The sequence below is a fragment of the Puma concolor genome, chromosome A2 (assembly GCF_028749965.1).
Source record: "Puma concolor isolate L17-30 chromosome A2, mPumCon1.1.hap2, whole genome shotgun sequence".
Taxonomy (NCBI): Eukaryota; Metazoa; Chordata; class Mammalia; order Carnivora; family Felidae; genus Puma; species Puma concolor.
The window spans coordinates 48,588,899-48,602,231 of NC_141668.1; the positions used below are offsets into that span (position 1 = coordinate 48,588,899).

General features: G+C 46.1%; 1 protein-coding gene across 2 annotated transcripts in view; it reads left to right on the forward strand.

Moving 5' to 3' along the window:
* SCRN1 (secernin 1) overlaps nt 1–13,333 on the forward strand; it is a 60,512-nt gene that overhangs the window by 26,363 nt on the left and 20,816 nt on the right. For both annotated transcript variants that reach the window (XM_086693542.1, XM_086693535.1), the window contains one exon: nt 10,179–10,360. In XM_086693542.1, the coding sequence (XP_086549668.1) occupies nt 10,179–10,360 (182 nt within the window). The remainder of the gene's footprint in view (nt 1–10,178; nt 10,361–13,333) is intronic.

Here is a 13,333-nt window from a genome sequence, read left to right on the forward strand (position 1 = left end):
GCATCACACAAAAGCCACTTCTAAATATGTCTGAAATAGAGGTTTTAGAAAAATTTGTTTTCTTTTGGGAGGGATAGGCTAAATAACGCAATATTTTCCTTTCACGGGCACCGTCAAGTTTAGAAAATAGGCTAGATTTCTTTCCCTTGTTGACTCAGAGTATATTGTCACTCCCATGTGCTGGAGGTTACGTGATGTGGTTCGACACACATCAGAATCAGTTTCGAAGGCAGCCTGACCTCTTTTCTGTGCTGCCCACCTGTGTCTGGAGCTGCCTCTGTGCGTTTCCACATCCGTATCCTGTGAGTAATAAAATGACGTCACGGTCAGAAACCAAGCTCATCTTCCCCATCTCCTCTGTTCTTCTTCCTCTGTCAGCACCACCATTGTCTGCCCCATAGTTTAATGTAGAAACCAGAGGGAAACGTTGACCCTCATTTTCCCACACACCTCTGGATGCATGGGGACGGCTGTCGCCAAGTCCTGTGGCTTCCTCTGCTGTGTCCCCATCCCCTCCCCACGGCTCCTAGCTCATTCGGACCCACCCCCACCTCCCTGCTGCTATAATCTGCTTCTTCATCCCTGGCTCTCTTTTTCCTAGATTCTTCAGCCTGCAGGGTCACCAGAATTTTCTTTTCAGAGCAAAACTCTGTCCCTGCCTTGTTTCAAAAACGGTTGTGTTTACAGGATGAGAGTCCAGGCTGATTTGTATGCATTTCAGAACTCTCCCTGACTGGCACCCGGCTCACTTTCCCTTTGTGTTCTTTTCTTTTAAATTGGTAGACTTAAATTTTTTTTTTTTTTTTTTTTTTTACTGCAGTTCGCAGAAAAATGAAAAGAAAGGACAGAGAGTTCCCATATAACCCTTCACCCTTTCACCTCCCAGTTTTCCTTATTATTAACATGTTGCATCCGTGTGGTCCAGTGTTATAATCTATGAGCCAAGACCGATACATTATTACTAACCAACGTCTATCATTTGCCTTAGGGTTGGCTTTTCGTGTTGTGTATTTCCATGGGTTTCGACAGATGTAGACAATGACGTGTATCCACCATTATAGCCGGCGTAAGGTATAGAAAATATTGTCTACAGAATACTTTCTCAGCCCCAAACATCCTCTGCGCTCCCCCGATTCATTCCTCTCTTCCTGACCCCTGGCAACCACTGATGTATTCACTGTCTCCACAGTCTTTGCCCTTCCTGGAATGTCATATATTTGGAATCCTACAGTCTGTAGCCTTGCAGATTCTTTCGCTTAGTCGTACGCATTGAAGGTTCATCCATACCGTTTCCAGGCTTGATAGTGCAAGTTTAGTTCTGAAAAGTATCCCCCTGTCTGGATGCACAATAGCTTAGCCTTCCGCTCCTCTGGTGAAGCACATTTTGGCTGCTTCCAAGGCTGGGCAAGTATGAACAAAGGTGCTATAAACATTTATGTGCACGTTGTGCTTTGTTTTGCCTTTTAGCCCTGCTCCCCTCCTATGTGCGGGTTTTTATACGGACATAAGGCTTTTAACTCCTTTGGGATACTTTTAATAAGTAAAGATGCTTTTTAATGTAATTTTACATTTTGAATAGGTAATGTATCCGTGTGGTATTAAAAAGGTTTACTCTCCCGTATTGCTACTCAGTCTGATTCCCATCCCGCATCATCCTTTTTAGTAATTACTTGCACATCCTTCCACTGTTTCATGCAAATGCAAACAAGTGTGAATACTTAGCCTTATTTTCTTACTTTTTGCCACAAAAGTAGCACATTATATATACTATTCTGAAACTTGATTTAAAACATTTTTTTTTAATGTTTATTTATTTTTGAGAGAGAGAGAGAGAGAGAGTGTGAGTGGGGGCAGAGCAGAGAGAGAGACAGACACAGAATCCGAAGCAGGCTCCGGGCTCCGAGCTGTCGGCACAGAGCCCGACGCGGGGCTTGAACTCACAAACTGTGAGATCATGGCCTGAGCCGAAGTCGGATGCTTAACCGACTGAGCCACCCAGGCGCCCCTGAAACTTGATTTTTAAATATAAAATTTCAAATGCACAAAAAAGGTCTACATTTTTTAAATTTAGTAACATTTTCTAAAGATTCTTCTACATTTGTACACAGAGATCATCTTATTATTATTTGTTAAGGATGCATAGTGTCCATTGTGGAGATATTCCATAATTTTTCAATCAGTCCTCTATTGGTGGACACTGGGCCTGTTTTCTAGTCCAGAAGTCAGTCATGAAGAACCTTGTATGTAAGTCATTCTGTACATGTGCGGGTATAGTCTCTAGATACACCTGGCAGATGTAGGATCGCTGGGTCGTGGGGTAAAGTTTTTGTACTAATTGCCCTCCAGAAGGGTTGTACAATTTCCTGCTTGCTTTTCTGCCCTCCTTCTTAGTCTTCCTCTCCCAGCTTGCACCATAGGCTCCAGCTACATTGAGCTGCTCGGTCATTTCTGGAACAAGTAACACATTTGCATTTCTTTGTGCTTTTGTTAAGAATGCCCTTCCTGTCCTCTCCTCTCCTTGGTAGATGCATCCTTCAGGGCCCACATACCAATATCCTCACCTCCCTCTGGCCTGCCCTCCTTCTGTGAACATGTACTTTGTGCCTGTTCTGCCATTATAAATCAATGGAAATTTACAATTGCCTGAAACCGGTGAGATGAGTCTGGCCTCAGATACAAGGGTCTTGGCTTCCAGTCTTGTCTTCCCCATTTCCTGCATCTTGGGTCTTTGAGTCTCTTTGAGACTCAGTTTACTCATTTGCCAGATGGAGATCATAACACCCACTGTGTCTGCCTTACAGATTTTTTGGTGAAACACATGGGAGCTGATATTTGAAAGTACTTTATAAACTCTAAGGAGAACATTGTAAAAAGAGATTTTTTTTTTTTTTTTTAAAGAATTGACTAGTGTTGAGAGCTTCTGTGACTCCAGGTCTCAGTTCCCAGACTATCTTTAGCATTTGGCTCTGAATCTGCTTTTCAGTTTTACTCTTGCCTTCTCTCCGCCCCCTTTTTAAAGTAAGCTCTATGCCCAACATGGAGCCCAACATGGGGCTTGAACTCAAGACCCTGAGATCGAGACCTAAGCTGAGATCAAGAGTCAATCGCCTAACCAACTGAGCCACCGAGGTGCCTCTACTCTTACCCCTTTAATTCCTTCTGTTACTTTCCCAAGTACAGAATGGTGGGCTCTTTTCCATAGGTGGGGTTATGAGCCCAACAACTATCACGTAACTTTCATAAAAGCTCTCATTGGCATACAGAAATTATTTTTCTAAACTGTGAAGAGTGAGAACTTCCTATAAACTCCCATCTATTTCTTAGCCATTTCACGACATTTTAAACGTATATATTCTGCAGTTTCCCTAGAAACCTCATACTTGAGTTTTGAGATTCCAGGAATTCATTTTCTGAGAATAACTGTGCACTAAAAGTCATCCTGATTACTCATCCACTGACCCGCCTACCCTTCCAGCTGGCCCGTCCTTCCAGGCGGTCCTCCCATCCAAGTTGTCCACTCACGCACCCGGTCCTCCTTCCTTCTGTCTGTCCATCAGTCTACTCAGCCACCATCTACTCTCCGTCACATTCTCTTTGCTTGAGACAAAGGATAAATGAATAAAGAATAGGATCCTTTAACAGAGTTCCTCCATTTCTAAAATTACACTGCATGTTTTTGTTTAGCTCCACAGTTGAAAGATTGGAGCATTTTTTAAATGTTCTTTAGTTTCTCTCTCTCTCTCTTTTTTTTTTAACAATTTCACTTTGGATGCAGAGTAGCATGGATCCGTGTATATCCATTTGTGCTCTCTGAGGATGCTATACCACTACGCATCACAGAGCACATCTCGACTTTTCCTCAAGCCCTCCTCCTTTCCGTAGATAGGAGTGTTGAGGAAGCAGATGAGTAATTTCCTGGATCATGATGTTCTCTGTGTGTATGGGATGTGTGTGTGTGTGTGTGTGTGTGTGCGCGCGCGCGTGCCTGTAGGTGGGTATGTATGCCTATTTTCATATGGTTGGATTTTCTATTTAGGAAAAAATGGATCCAACATTAGAATACTGCTCCAAAAACCAATGCATTTCTTTGTTTAAAAAAATGTTTATTTTATTTTTCAGAGAGAGAGAGAGAGCGCCAGTGTAACTGGGGGAGGGGCAGAGCGAGATGTGGACAGAGGCTCTGAAGCAGTCTCTGTGCTGACAGCAGAGAGCCTGATGCAGGGCTCCAGTTCACGAACCGCAGGATCACGACCTGAGCCTAAGTTGGACGCTTAAGGGACTGAGCCACCTAGGTGCCCCATACAAAAACCAGTGAATTTCAATTAAAGTTGACCTGATTTATATTTGGTGCCCAGAGAATAATTATGTCAGCATTTGTGGAGACAGAATTCTTGATAGCCAAGTCAGATTTGACACATCATGCTTTTTAAAAGAGTCTCTTATTATTATTATTATATAATAACCCTCTTCTCCATTTTCCCCCTTCCTTTAAAGTTTAAAGTCTTCATTGTTTCTTTCTCTCTTTTTTTAAGTTAGGTTTAATTTATTTATATTTTCCTCTATATAAAGTTCTGTTTGGGTTCGGGACCCCCAGTGAGATTATACAACTTCCACAGTTTGGGGCAGGCTTTTGGTAGATCACTTCCTTTTTTCCTTACCCAATGAAAATACTTTCAAGAAGAATAGAAAATTATCCATTAATGATAGCTGGTAACATTGTTAGTAACATTGTCCACATGGCAGCTATATTTGTGGTTCGTGGGATGCGTGTGTGTTTTGCGGGGGAGAGTGTCTGAATTTCATTTCCGAAGATTCCCTCTTAACGGTGGGAAAGCACGAGTTATTCTGGAATCAAAGAGAGCTGAACAAAGCTCCATGTGGCCACCGGGGGGACTGGGTGCCGGTCTTCCTATCTGCTCTTTGTCCCCAGAGCAGGAGCCTCCAGCCTTGTGTAGAGCACGCGCGTCCCCCCTCACCTCAGGGGAGCGTGGCTTAGCAGGGAACTTCCTTCCACCAGTCCCCTGTCCCAAGCCTGTTTCCGACCCCAGGCCTTTGCATTTGCCCATTCTCAAAGATCTTACGTCCTCAAGGGAGTATAAGGCCCTGCTTCTAAAATGTGGCTGACACTCTTTGTTTGGTCATTATTTAGAGTCATATGAACCTTAAGGGCACATTTTCAAAAACCGGCCAAGTAGCCGGCAAGACACTGGGCTAAAGAAGATAAAAACAAACCCCAAGAACCTCAGTGATCATGAGCAGTGCTGCTTTAGAGTTGCAAATTTTCTAAACCTAAAAATACTCCTCCAAAGCGTCCCATTTTCCCTGCTTTCCCCCCCACCCTCCACCCTGGGAAGTCTGGCTGAGTCATCAGCTCATTTCAGAGTGCTTTTTCACTGGTGGTGCCAGGGCTGTGTTCACCATCTGAGTACAGTAGGAAAGCACAATGGTTGCATTTCATTAATTGAAACGTCTATTGTGTGAGTGTCTCTGTTCCCCTTTCACTGGGTGATATCCAGGAAGGGTGTGCACCGGAATGTGCAAGGGGTAGGCACCAGCGCGAAGCTGATTTTGCTTTTTCGTTTTTGACCCAATCACAGAAAATAATCAAGGGCTTGCCCTGCAGGGGAATTGTCTTTTGTCGCCGTCCCCAGGGCTTTGTCAGGCAAGGCTCATCTTTTCTATCCTCCAACCTGGCACGTGTCCCCTGGAGCCACCTGAAAGGGTGACAGGCTCAGTGCAGGCAGTACCTTTAAAACCTCAGTGATCAGCAGCAGACAGTGCCGACATTTACAAGCCTGCCTCACCGTGCTCCCCGCTCCAGGCAGCCTTATACTGTTATGTGGCCTTGGCACCCAGAAGTCACACAGCTGACAGATTTGTCTTATGAGAGGCTGGTTGGGAGTGGCCGTGGGCAGCAAGACAATTTGCTCATCTCTGTCTCTCTCTCTCTCTGCAAACCTCTTAAGCGGCTTAATCACCGAAGCTGAGGCCAGAACCATCCCTGTAAAGACTGAGCTTTTGCGTGGTGAACGTGTTCTTTCCCCTTTTTGTTTTGGGTAGGAATTCTGGCTAGGAATTTTGACTTGAGGAGCGAAACTGCTTTTGTCACGCTGAAAGAACATGTCAGGTGCATTTTGGATTTTTTTTTTTTTTTTTTTTTTTTTTTGGTGAGACCTTCCCTGCTGCCTGAGATCCCACTCCCACTTACTGTCTGCCTCCTCAATAGTGATGTGGCCGTTGTGAAGATGAGTGAATTTTATTAAAAAAAAAGAAAAACGGTGACGGGGGCACCTGGGTGGCTCAGTCGGTTAAGCGTCTGAGTCTTGGTTTTGGCTCAGGCCATGAACTTGCGGTTTGTGAGTTCAAGCCCTGCGTCAGGCTCTGTGCTGACAGTGCAGAGCCTGCTTGAAATTCTCTCTCTCCCTCTCTTTCTGCCCCTCCCTGCTCTCTCTCTCTCTCTCTCTCTCTCTCAAAATAAATAAACTTAAAAATAAAAAAGAAATGACTGCCTGCAGAGTTCATGTTCTAGATGGCTGACTTTACACAGTTTAGCTAATTACATCTTGTGTTAACGTTCCCTATTTACGAGGTTTGCTCCCAGACAAGGATTTTAGATAAGCAATCGTGACCATCCTCTTTGATCTGGGTGTGATTCGTCAGATTTCAAACACAATGGAGTGTGTGTGAATTGTAGCCACAGAAGGTTCCTTGTTAGGCCCAGGCTGCTGCAGTCCGTGACAGAGATGCCCTAAGGGTGTGTGTGTTACAGGCTCCGTAGGGCTTGGGTGCACCGCCCCCCCCCCCCCCATCTCCATAACCCCTTTGCTCTGTAGCATATGAGGGGGATCTGTCTGGTGCATTGGCTTTCCGCCTGGTGTTTAGGAGGGGCCGATTTGGCCCATCTGGCTACTTGGGCATCTCTTTTCTTCCTCCTCCTTCCGAGTTTGGCTAAAAAGTGTCAAGTTGGCTGCAAATATTTTGAACTCCCACGAAGACCATATGGTCTTTTGGATTCAGTTTTCAACATTTTTATCAGTCAATACTTACTGAGCTTTTGCAGTGCTGTTACTCAATGCCTTCGCAATAGCTTCTGTGAGTGGCACAGAGAGGGGAATGTTTCTGGCCCCGTCTCTGTCTCTCTCTTCCCTGGCTCTTACCTCTCTGTCAGGAACACCTTGATGTCTGGCCCGTTTTTTCAAGATCAACTCAAATGTCACTCATTTGATAAATCCTCTGGCCACTTAGATAATTTCCCTCTTGAACCTGTATTATATCCCTCTGTTCTTTGTTATTCACTTCTTCCTTCCTTCCTTCCTTCCTTCCTTCCTTCCTTCCTTCCTTCCCTCCCTTGAAAAAAGATCTGTTGATGCCTAGTGTGTACCAGATTTGGGATATATCACTGAACTAAACCACAAATATATCTCCTTGCCCCTATGGAGCTTACCTTGTGGCTGGGGGAGATAACATACATAAACAGTATATGCAGTACATAAGCCAATTATTCGGTATTTGGAAGGGGATAAATGGAATGGAATGTGGAAGAAAAAAGCAGGAATGGATTGCTCAGATGTACAAGATTGAGGAGGGGGAAAGATGGATTACACATTAACTTGACAGGCCTCGGTGATACCTGCCGAGGTTGGCCTGGTGGTCATGGTAATTTGCATGTGTGCTTTCTCCTTGTTTCCCAACTGAAAGAACAGGGATTAGGCATCCTTCCTGATTTATCTGCAAACAGTGCTAAGCACGAAATGCCTTCTGTGTGGTTGGTGCTCTGTAAATGGCGAAATGGAAACGAATGTGTAAAAACGAATTTGAGAACAGATAAATAAACCCATTCTTCTTTTTGCTTCCTTCTTGCCCGTAAAAATAACTTTATGATACATCTGCACTTAAGAATCTTAAATTCCTGGGGCGCCTGGGTGGCTCAGTCGGTTAAGCAACTGACTTCGGCTCAGGTCATGATCTCGCGGTCCGTGGGTTCGAGCCCCGCGTCGGGTTCTGTGCTGACAGCACGGAGCCTGGAGCCTGCTTCGGATTCTGCATCTTCCTCTCTCTGTTCCTCCCCTGCTCGTTCTCTGTCTCTCAAAAATAAATGTTAAAAAAAAAATTTTTTTTTTAAAGAATCTTAAATTCCTTCCATATTTACTCATTCTTTTCAAGACAGAATTTATCACTGGAACTGACTCAGTGTACACAGAGGGGTTTGGAAAACGTTGGTTGATGCCTGAACTGCTTTTTACATGAAGAATACAATTTTAAGATATAAACTGCTATCACATTTAGAGGAGCACAGAGGACCGTAGTTTGTTCATGGCTCTGGCTAGGTTTTTGCTGTAAAAGAAGCGTTTTTCAAAGTAAACAACGTTCAGGAACTAGGGAAAACATTTCAAGAGTGCATTTCATTATCAATTTGCCGTGAAAAACTCAAGAGCCTCTTGACAGTCTCTGGATTTAATTAGCTTTCAGTCTTACCAGTATTTATCCAGTGAAATAACATCATCCCAGTGCACAGCAGCACCTTCCATGGGTTATGAAGATACATATGTCACCTGACCAATGAGTGTGCATGCTGCCCGTGTTTTAGCTCTTACCCGAGGCTTAGACGTTATGGAAAATCAATGCAGAATAACGTCCCGGGCTGTGTTCAGTCGATACAACTGGGTCGCGAGTCAGAAAAAGATCCGAGGCCACAGTTGAGCCGATGCTTTCAGTGCCCAACTTAAAATGTAAATGGTTGCTGCAGGTGACGAATTTCTCCCTTGAGAGCCAAATAGCGCTGTGCAGCTTAGAGCCCTGGATTCCATGCCAGAGTCAGCAGGCGCCTTATGGGCCACCCAGGTTAACGTTTTTCTCATTTCTCCAAGGGAGCTGTCTGTGCCGTTGGGCCCATCGTGGGGAGGGAAAGGGTAGAACCAGCAGGCCGGGCTTTGAGTTAGCTGGTCCCACCACCCAACTTCCATTTGCCTCAACGCACTGTGACCGCTTTTACTGTCTTCCTGCTTCTACGTAAGAGTTCGTGCGAAGGCAGGGTTCTAAGGCTAAAAATATTTCGAAAAACAAAATCGCTTGTTCTCGATTAGCTCGCTCATTTTCCAGGTAAAGACACAGCAGCCTGGAGAAGGTAAGACATACAACACCACGTGCTGTGGGTCTTGCTGTCCTGATCATAGTTAGAAACATGCCCTTCTGGGACTCTCTTCCCCTGTGTCCGCTGCATAGGCTCAGTGTGAGAATCAGATGGGACAGACAGGGAAGCACAGTGTGTAAGAGAGCATTTAATGCATTCGTTAAATGTAAAGTTTTATCATCACGTTCCCTTTTCTACCATGAGAGCAAACGTGAAGGTTATGAAACTAGGTTCCAGGGAGCCCTAGGGATCATTGCCAGGAGCATAGGGACCCCCCCTCGGCCCCACCCCCATCTTCGTCAGGCAACACATTTTCCTTTAATCTGCTTTCTATGTTAGGCCTCTGAGTAAAGTTTCTTCTATAGGAAGGTTCAATAACTTTAAAGAAGTTTGAAAGCCACTGATCTGGAAGGAATTTTGCAGATGAGAATAAATGGTTATGTTTGTGTGAAATGCTTGTGCCCTGAAGCACCTGTGCCTGCTGAAATGACCAGACAGCATATTCAGGGCACAGATGGGCTGCATACCTGGTTCAAGAAGCTGATTGCTGGGGCGCCTGGGTGGCTCGGTCAGTTAAGCGTCCGACTTCGGCTCAGGTCATGATCTCACGGTCCATGAGTTCGAGCCCCGCGTCGGGCTCTGTGCTGACCGCTCAGAGCCTGGAGCCTGTTTCAGATTCTGTGTCTCCCTCTCTCTCTGCTCCTCCCCTGTTCATGCTCTGTCTCTCTCTGTCTCAAAAATAAATAAACGTTAAAAAAAAATTAAAAAAAAAAAAAGAAGCTGATTGCTATAAATGTGAGAGCACTGTGGATAAACTGGGCTTGAACCGGAGACTGAAACCTGATTGGCACAACTGCACCTCCCTCTAGAGACCTCTGAGCTTGCGCTTGCGTTGAGACCTGGGTATCTTTTAAGTCTTGTGTTCCCAAGGCCTTTCATTTTCTGGCTCTGTTTGCAACTGATGTAGTGGTTCCGTTTAAGTACCAAGATGGAAACTGAGTGGTTCCTGGCAGGTGACGGTCCTTTCTTTCCCGTCTTTGTTTTCTAGTGCACGTACATTTCAATCGACCAAGTTCCCAGGACCCATGCTATTGTGCTAAGCAGACCTGCCTGGCTTTGGGGGGCAGAAATGGGAGCCAATGAGCATGGAGTGTGCATAGCCAACGAAGCCATCAACGCCAGAGAACCAGCAGCTGAGACCGAAGCCTTATTGGGGATGGATCTGGTCAGGTACCACACAGTCATTCTTTGAAACAACCGCTCAGAACAGGTGGGGGAATGGGAACGGGATTTATTTCCCTCCAAACCTCATATTTTTGTAACACGGTCCTCCCAAAGGAGACCTGTGTCTTTTGATAAGTTTGAGGTGATAGGAAAAAACAAAAAAGGTGGATTACAGTGGAATGTTACTGAGCAATAAAAAATAACCGAGTGCTTACACATGCTTCAACATGGTGGGTTTTGAAAACATCGTGCTAGGGGCGCCTGGGTGGCTCAGTCGGTGGAGCGACCGACTTCGGCTCAGGTCATGATCTCACGGTCCGTGAGTTCGAGCCCCGCGTCGGGCTCTGTGCTGACAGCTCGGCGACTGGAGCCTGCTTCGGATTCTGTGTCTCCCTCTCTCTCTCTGCCCGTCCCCCGCTCATGCTCTGTCTCTCTCTGTCTCAGAAATAAATAAATATTTAAAAAAAAAAAAAAAAAAAAGAAAACATCGTGCTAAGTAACAAAGCCAGACAGCGAGGTCGCATGTTGTGTGATTGCATTTACATGAAATGTCCAGAACAGGCAAATCCATAGTAGCAGAAAATAGATTAGTGATTGCCTGTGGCGGGGGTGGGAAAATGGGGAGTGATTCCTTATGGATTTGGGGCTTCTTTTGGGGGTGTTGAAAATGTCCCAATTAGGTTGTGGTGGCAGATGTGTGAATGTACTAAAAATCACTGAACGGTGTATTTTAAGCGGGTGGTTCATGGTTTGAAATGTAGCTAAAATATACGAAAGAGGGAAGGCTGCATATAAAATACATAACATATCGAGGAAGAAAGAAGAGATATATGCCCCTCCTGTCCTTCTTCATCTCACTTGTCCTTTTCTCTTTTCCTCCTCTACCGGCCACTACATAACAGGAGGCAGCAGGCGCGTCGTGGGCTCGGGGGGATGGGGCCCTCTCCTTGGTCACCACCATGTGTCGTGAGCACCGGGACTTGTGTGCCTGGCCTGCGGTAGCTGATCAATGACCGAGTTTGGAGTGAACCACCAAAGGCGAGGGTGGGTGGGACCGAAACGACACTCCGAACTGGCTTTCTTTTTTTTCGGAGATCGTGAAATGCAACAGACTCATGGCCTCGTTGAAAGAATATTGGGGAGCCAGGGGCCTTGGTTTTCCGTGTGAGTACACCCAAGTTACAGCACCCCTCGGGACCACAGTCTCCGCATTTATTCGAGGGGAGGCCTTAGATCGGATGACCTCTAAAGAACCTCCCAGAGCCAACATCTTATACCAAGCAATCGCGGTTTTGACGCTTTGTAGGACTTGCAGGGAGAAAGTGTGCATTTACACAGAGACCTCTGTGGTCCGTAGCTTCCGCCAACCGATGGATAGGTCTATTGACCTTCCAGGAATGGGCACACTGGCCTTGACATACCTGCGTGAGAGTCATGGACTGCAAGTAGGGATCCTTACAAGTAGTTTTCATAAAACAAGAATTTGAACTTGGGTGCATCTAACTCCAAGATCCAGAAAAACGTGGACCGAACTCATATGTTCAAAGGATCTGAACTGCACTGAAGGTAGATGTCAGAGTGAGACTCTAACCTTGGCCCAGCTAATTCCATCCCTTTTCCTGCCCTGGTCATGCCCATAGTGAGGTGACGCAGCCAAATTGAAAGTAGGCATGGGACCAGAAAGATGCTGTTCTCATTTGGAGTCGTGTGAATTTGCCCCATCTATGAGGCCAGAGCACTGTGAAAGGCTTTGGAACGGGTCTCTTGATATTGGGTAACTTGTGGCCCTAGACTACTGTGGCCCGGGTACACCTGTCCCCTCAGTCTTCCTGTTGTTTGCGTCCTGATACAGTGGAGCAGGCTGTCCTGTCCTTGGCCCATGGCACAGAGGCTAAGTGGGAGTGTCCAGGTGTATCGTTTTCCTTGGTCCTGGCACAGAGGGTAGGAGGGTCTGATCAGAGTGCTGTCTGTGGATGAGTGCTGAGGTCCCGCTGCCGCCGCCATACGCAGAGGACACTAAGGAACCTCCCGGAGCCAAGGTTCTTGGCTTGTGGGAGGGCAAGTGCGCGTACTGGCGCCTCAGTGTGGAATGCAGCGGGCAGAACGGCAGGAGAATGAGCTAGAAGCTGCAAAAGAGAAGTCCCGGCTTCCAAAGGTGGTGTGCCCCTGGCTAGGTATTCCCACGCTCCTAGCACGTGTTTGCCTGGGCAGATTGGAGCCCTGTGAAGGCCCCGGGACAAGGCTTCTGCCTGGAATGCATGCATGAGGCAATGTGACCAGAGGCTGCTAGGCATCTGTGAAAGGAAGAAGGGGGCCCTCCTCGGGGCACAGCTCGGGCAGATCAGAGAGGTGCTCATATAGCATGCTTGTTTCCTCTGGATCCTCAAGAGCAGATGAGTGCTTGCTTCTGTTGGTCCTCTTTGGAGAAGATGACACCCGCCAACAGAAAAGTCTGCTTAAGCCAACCGTCTCCTAAGTTTATTTTGTATCACTCTGCTAAGGTCTTAGGGTTCAGCTTTGTAAATCGGTGGCTTTTCACCAAGCCTTCCTAAATAAGCTAAAATTGAGAAACGCCCAATAAATGGATATATAATTATCTGACTACGAAGATAAGCCTGTCGCGAGAGCAAGTCTGTCGGGGCGCCTGGGTGGCTCGGTCAGTGAAGCGACCGACTCTTGATTTTGGCTCAGGTCAGGATGTCAGGGTTTCGCGAGTTCAAGCCCCACGTCGGGTTCTGCGCTGATGGCCTGGATTCTCCCTCTCCCTCTGCCCCTCCCCTGTTTGCATTCTCCCTGCCTCTCCCAAAATAAATACATAAACTTAAAAAAAAAAAAAAAGAGAGAGAGAGAGAGAGAAATAAGTCTGTAGCATTATCTTTTCCTCTCCCTGGCAGGACAGTGGAGGTTCCTTCAGCAAGAATCAGGCTGGGTGAGTTTTAGAGACGATTGCTCACATGATGAAAATTCCCACAGAGCTGG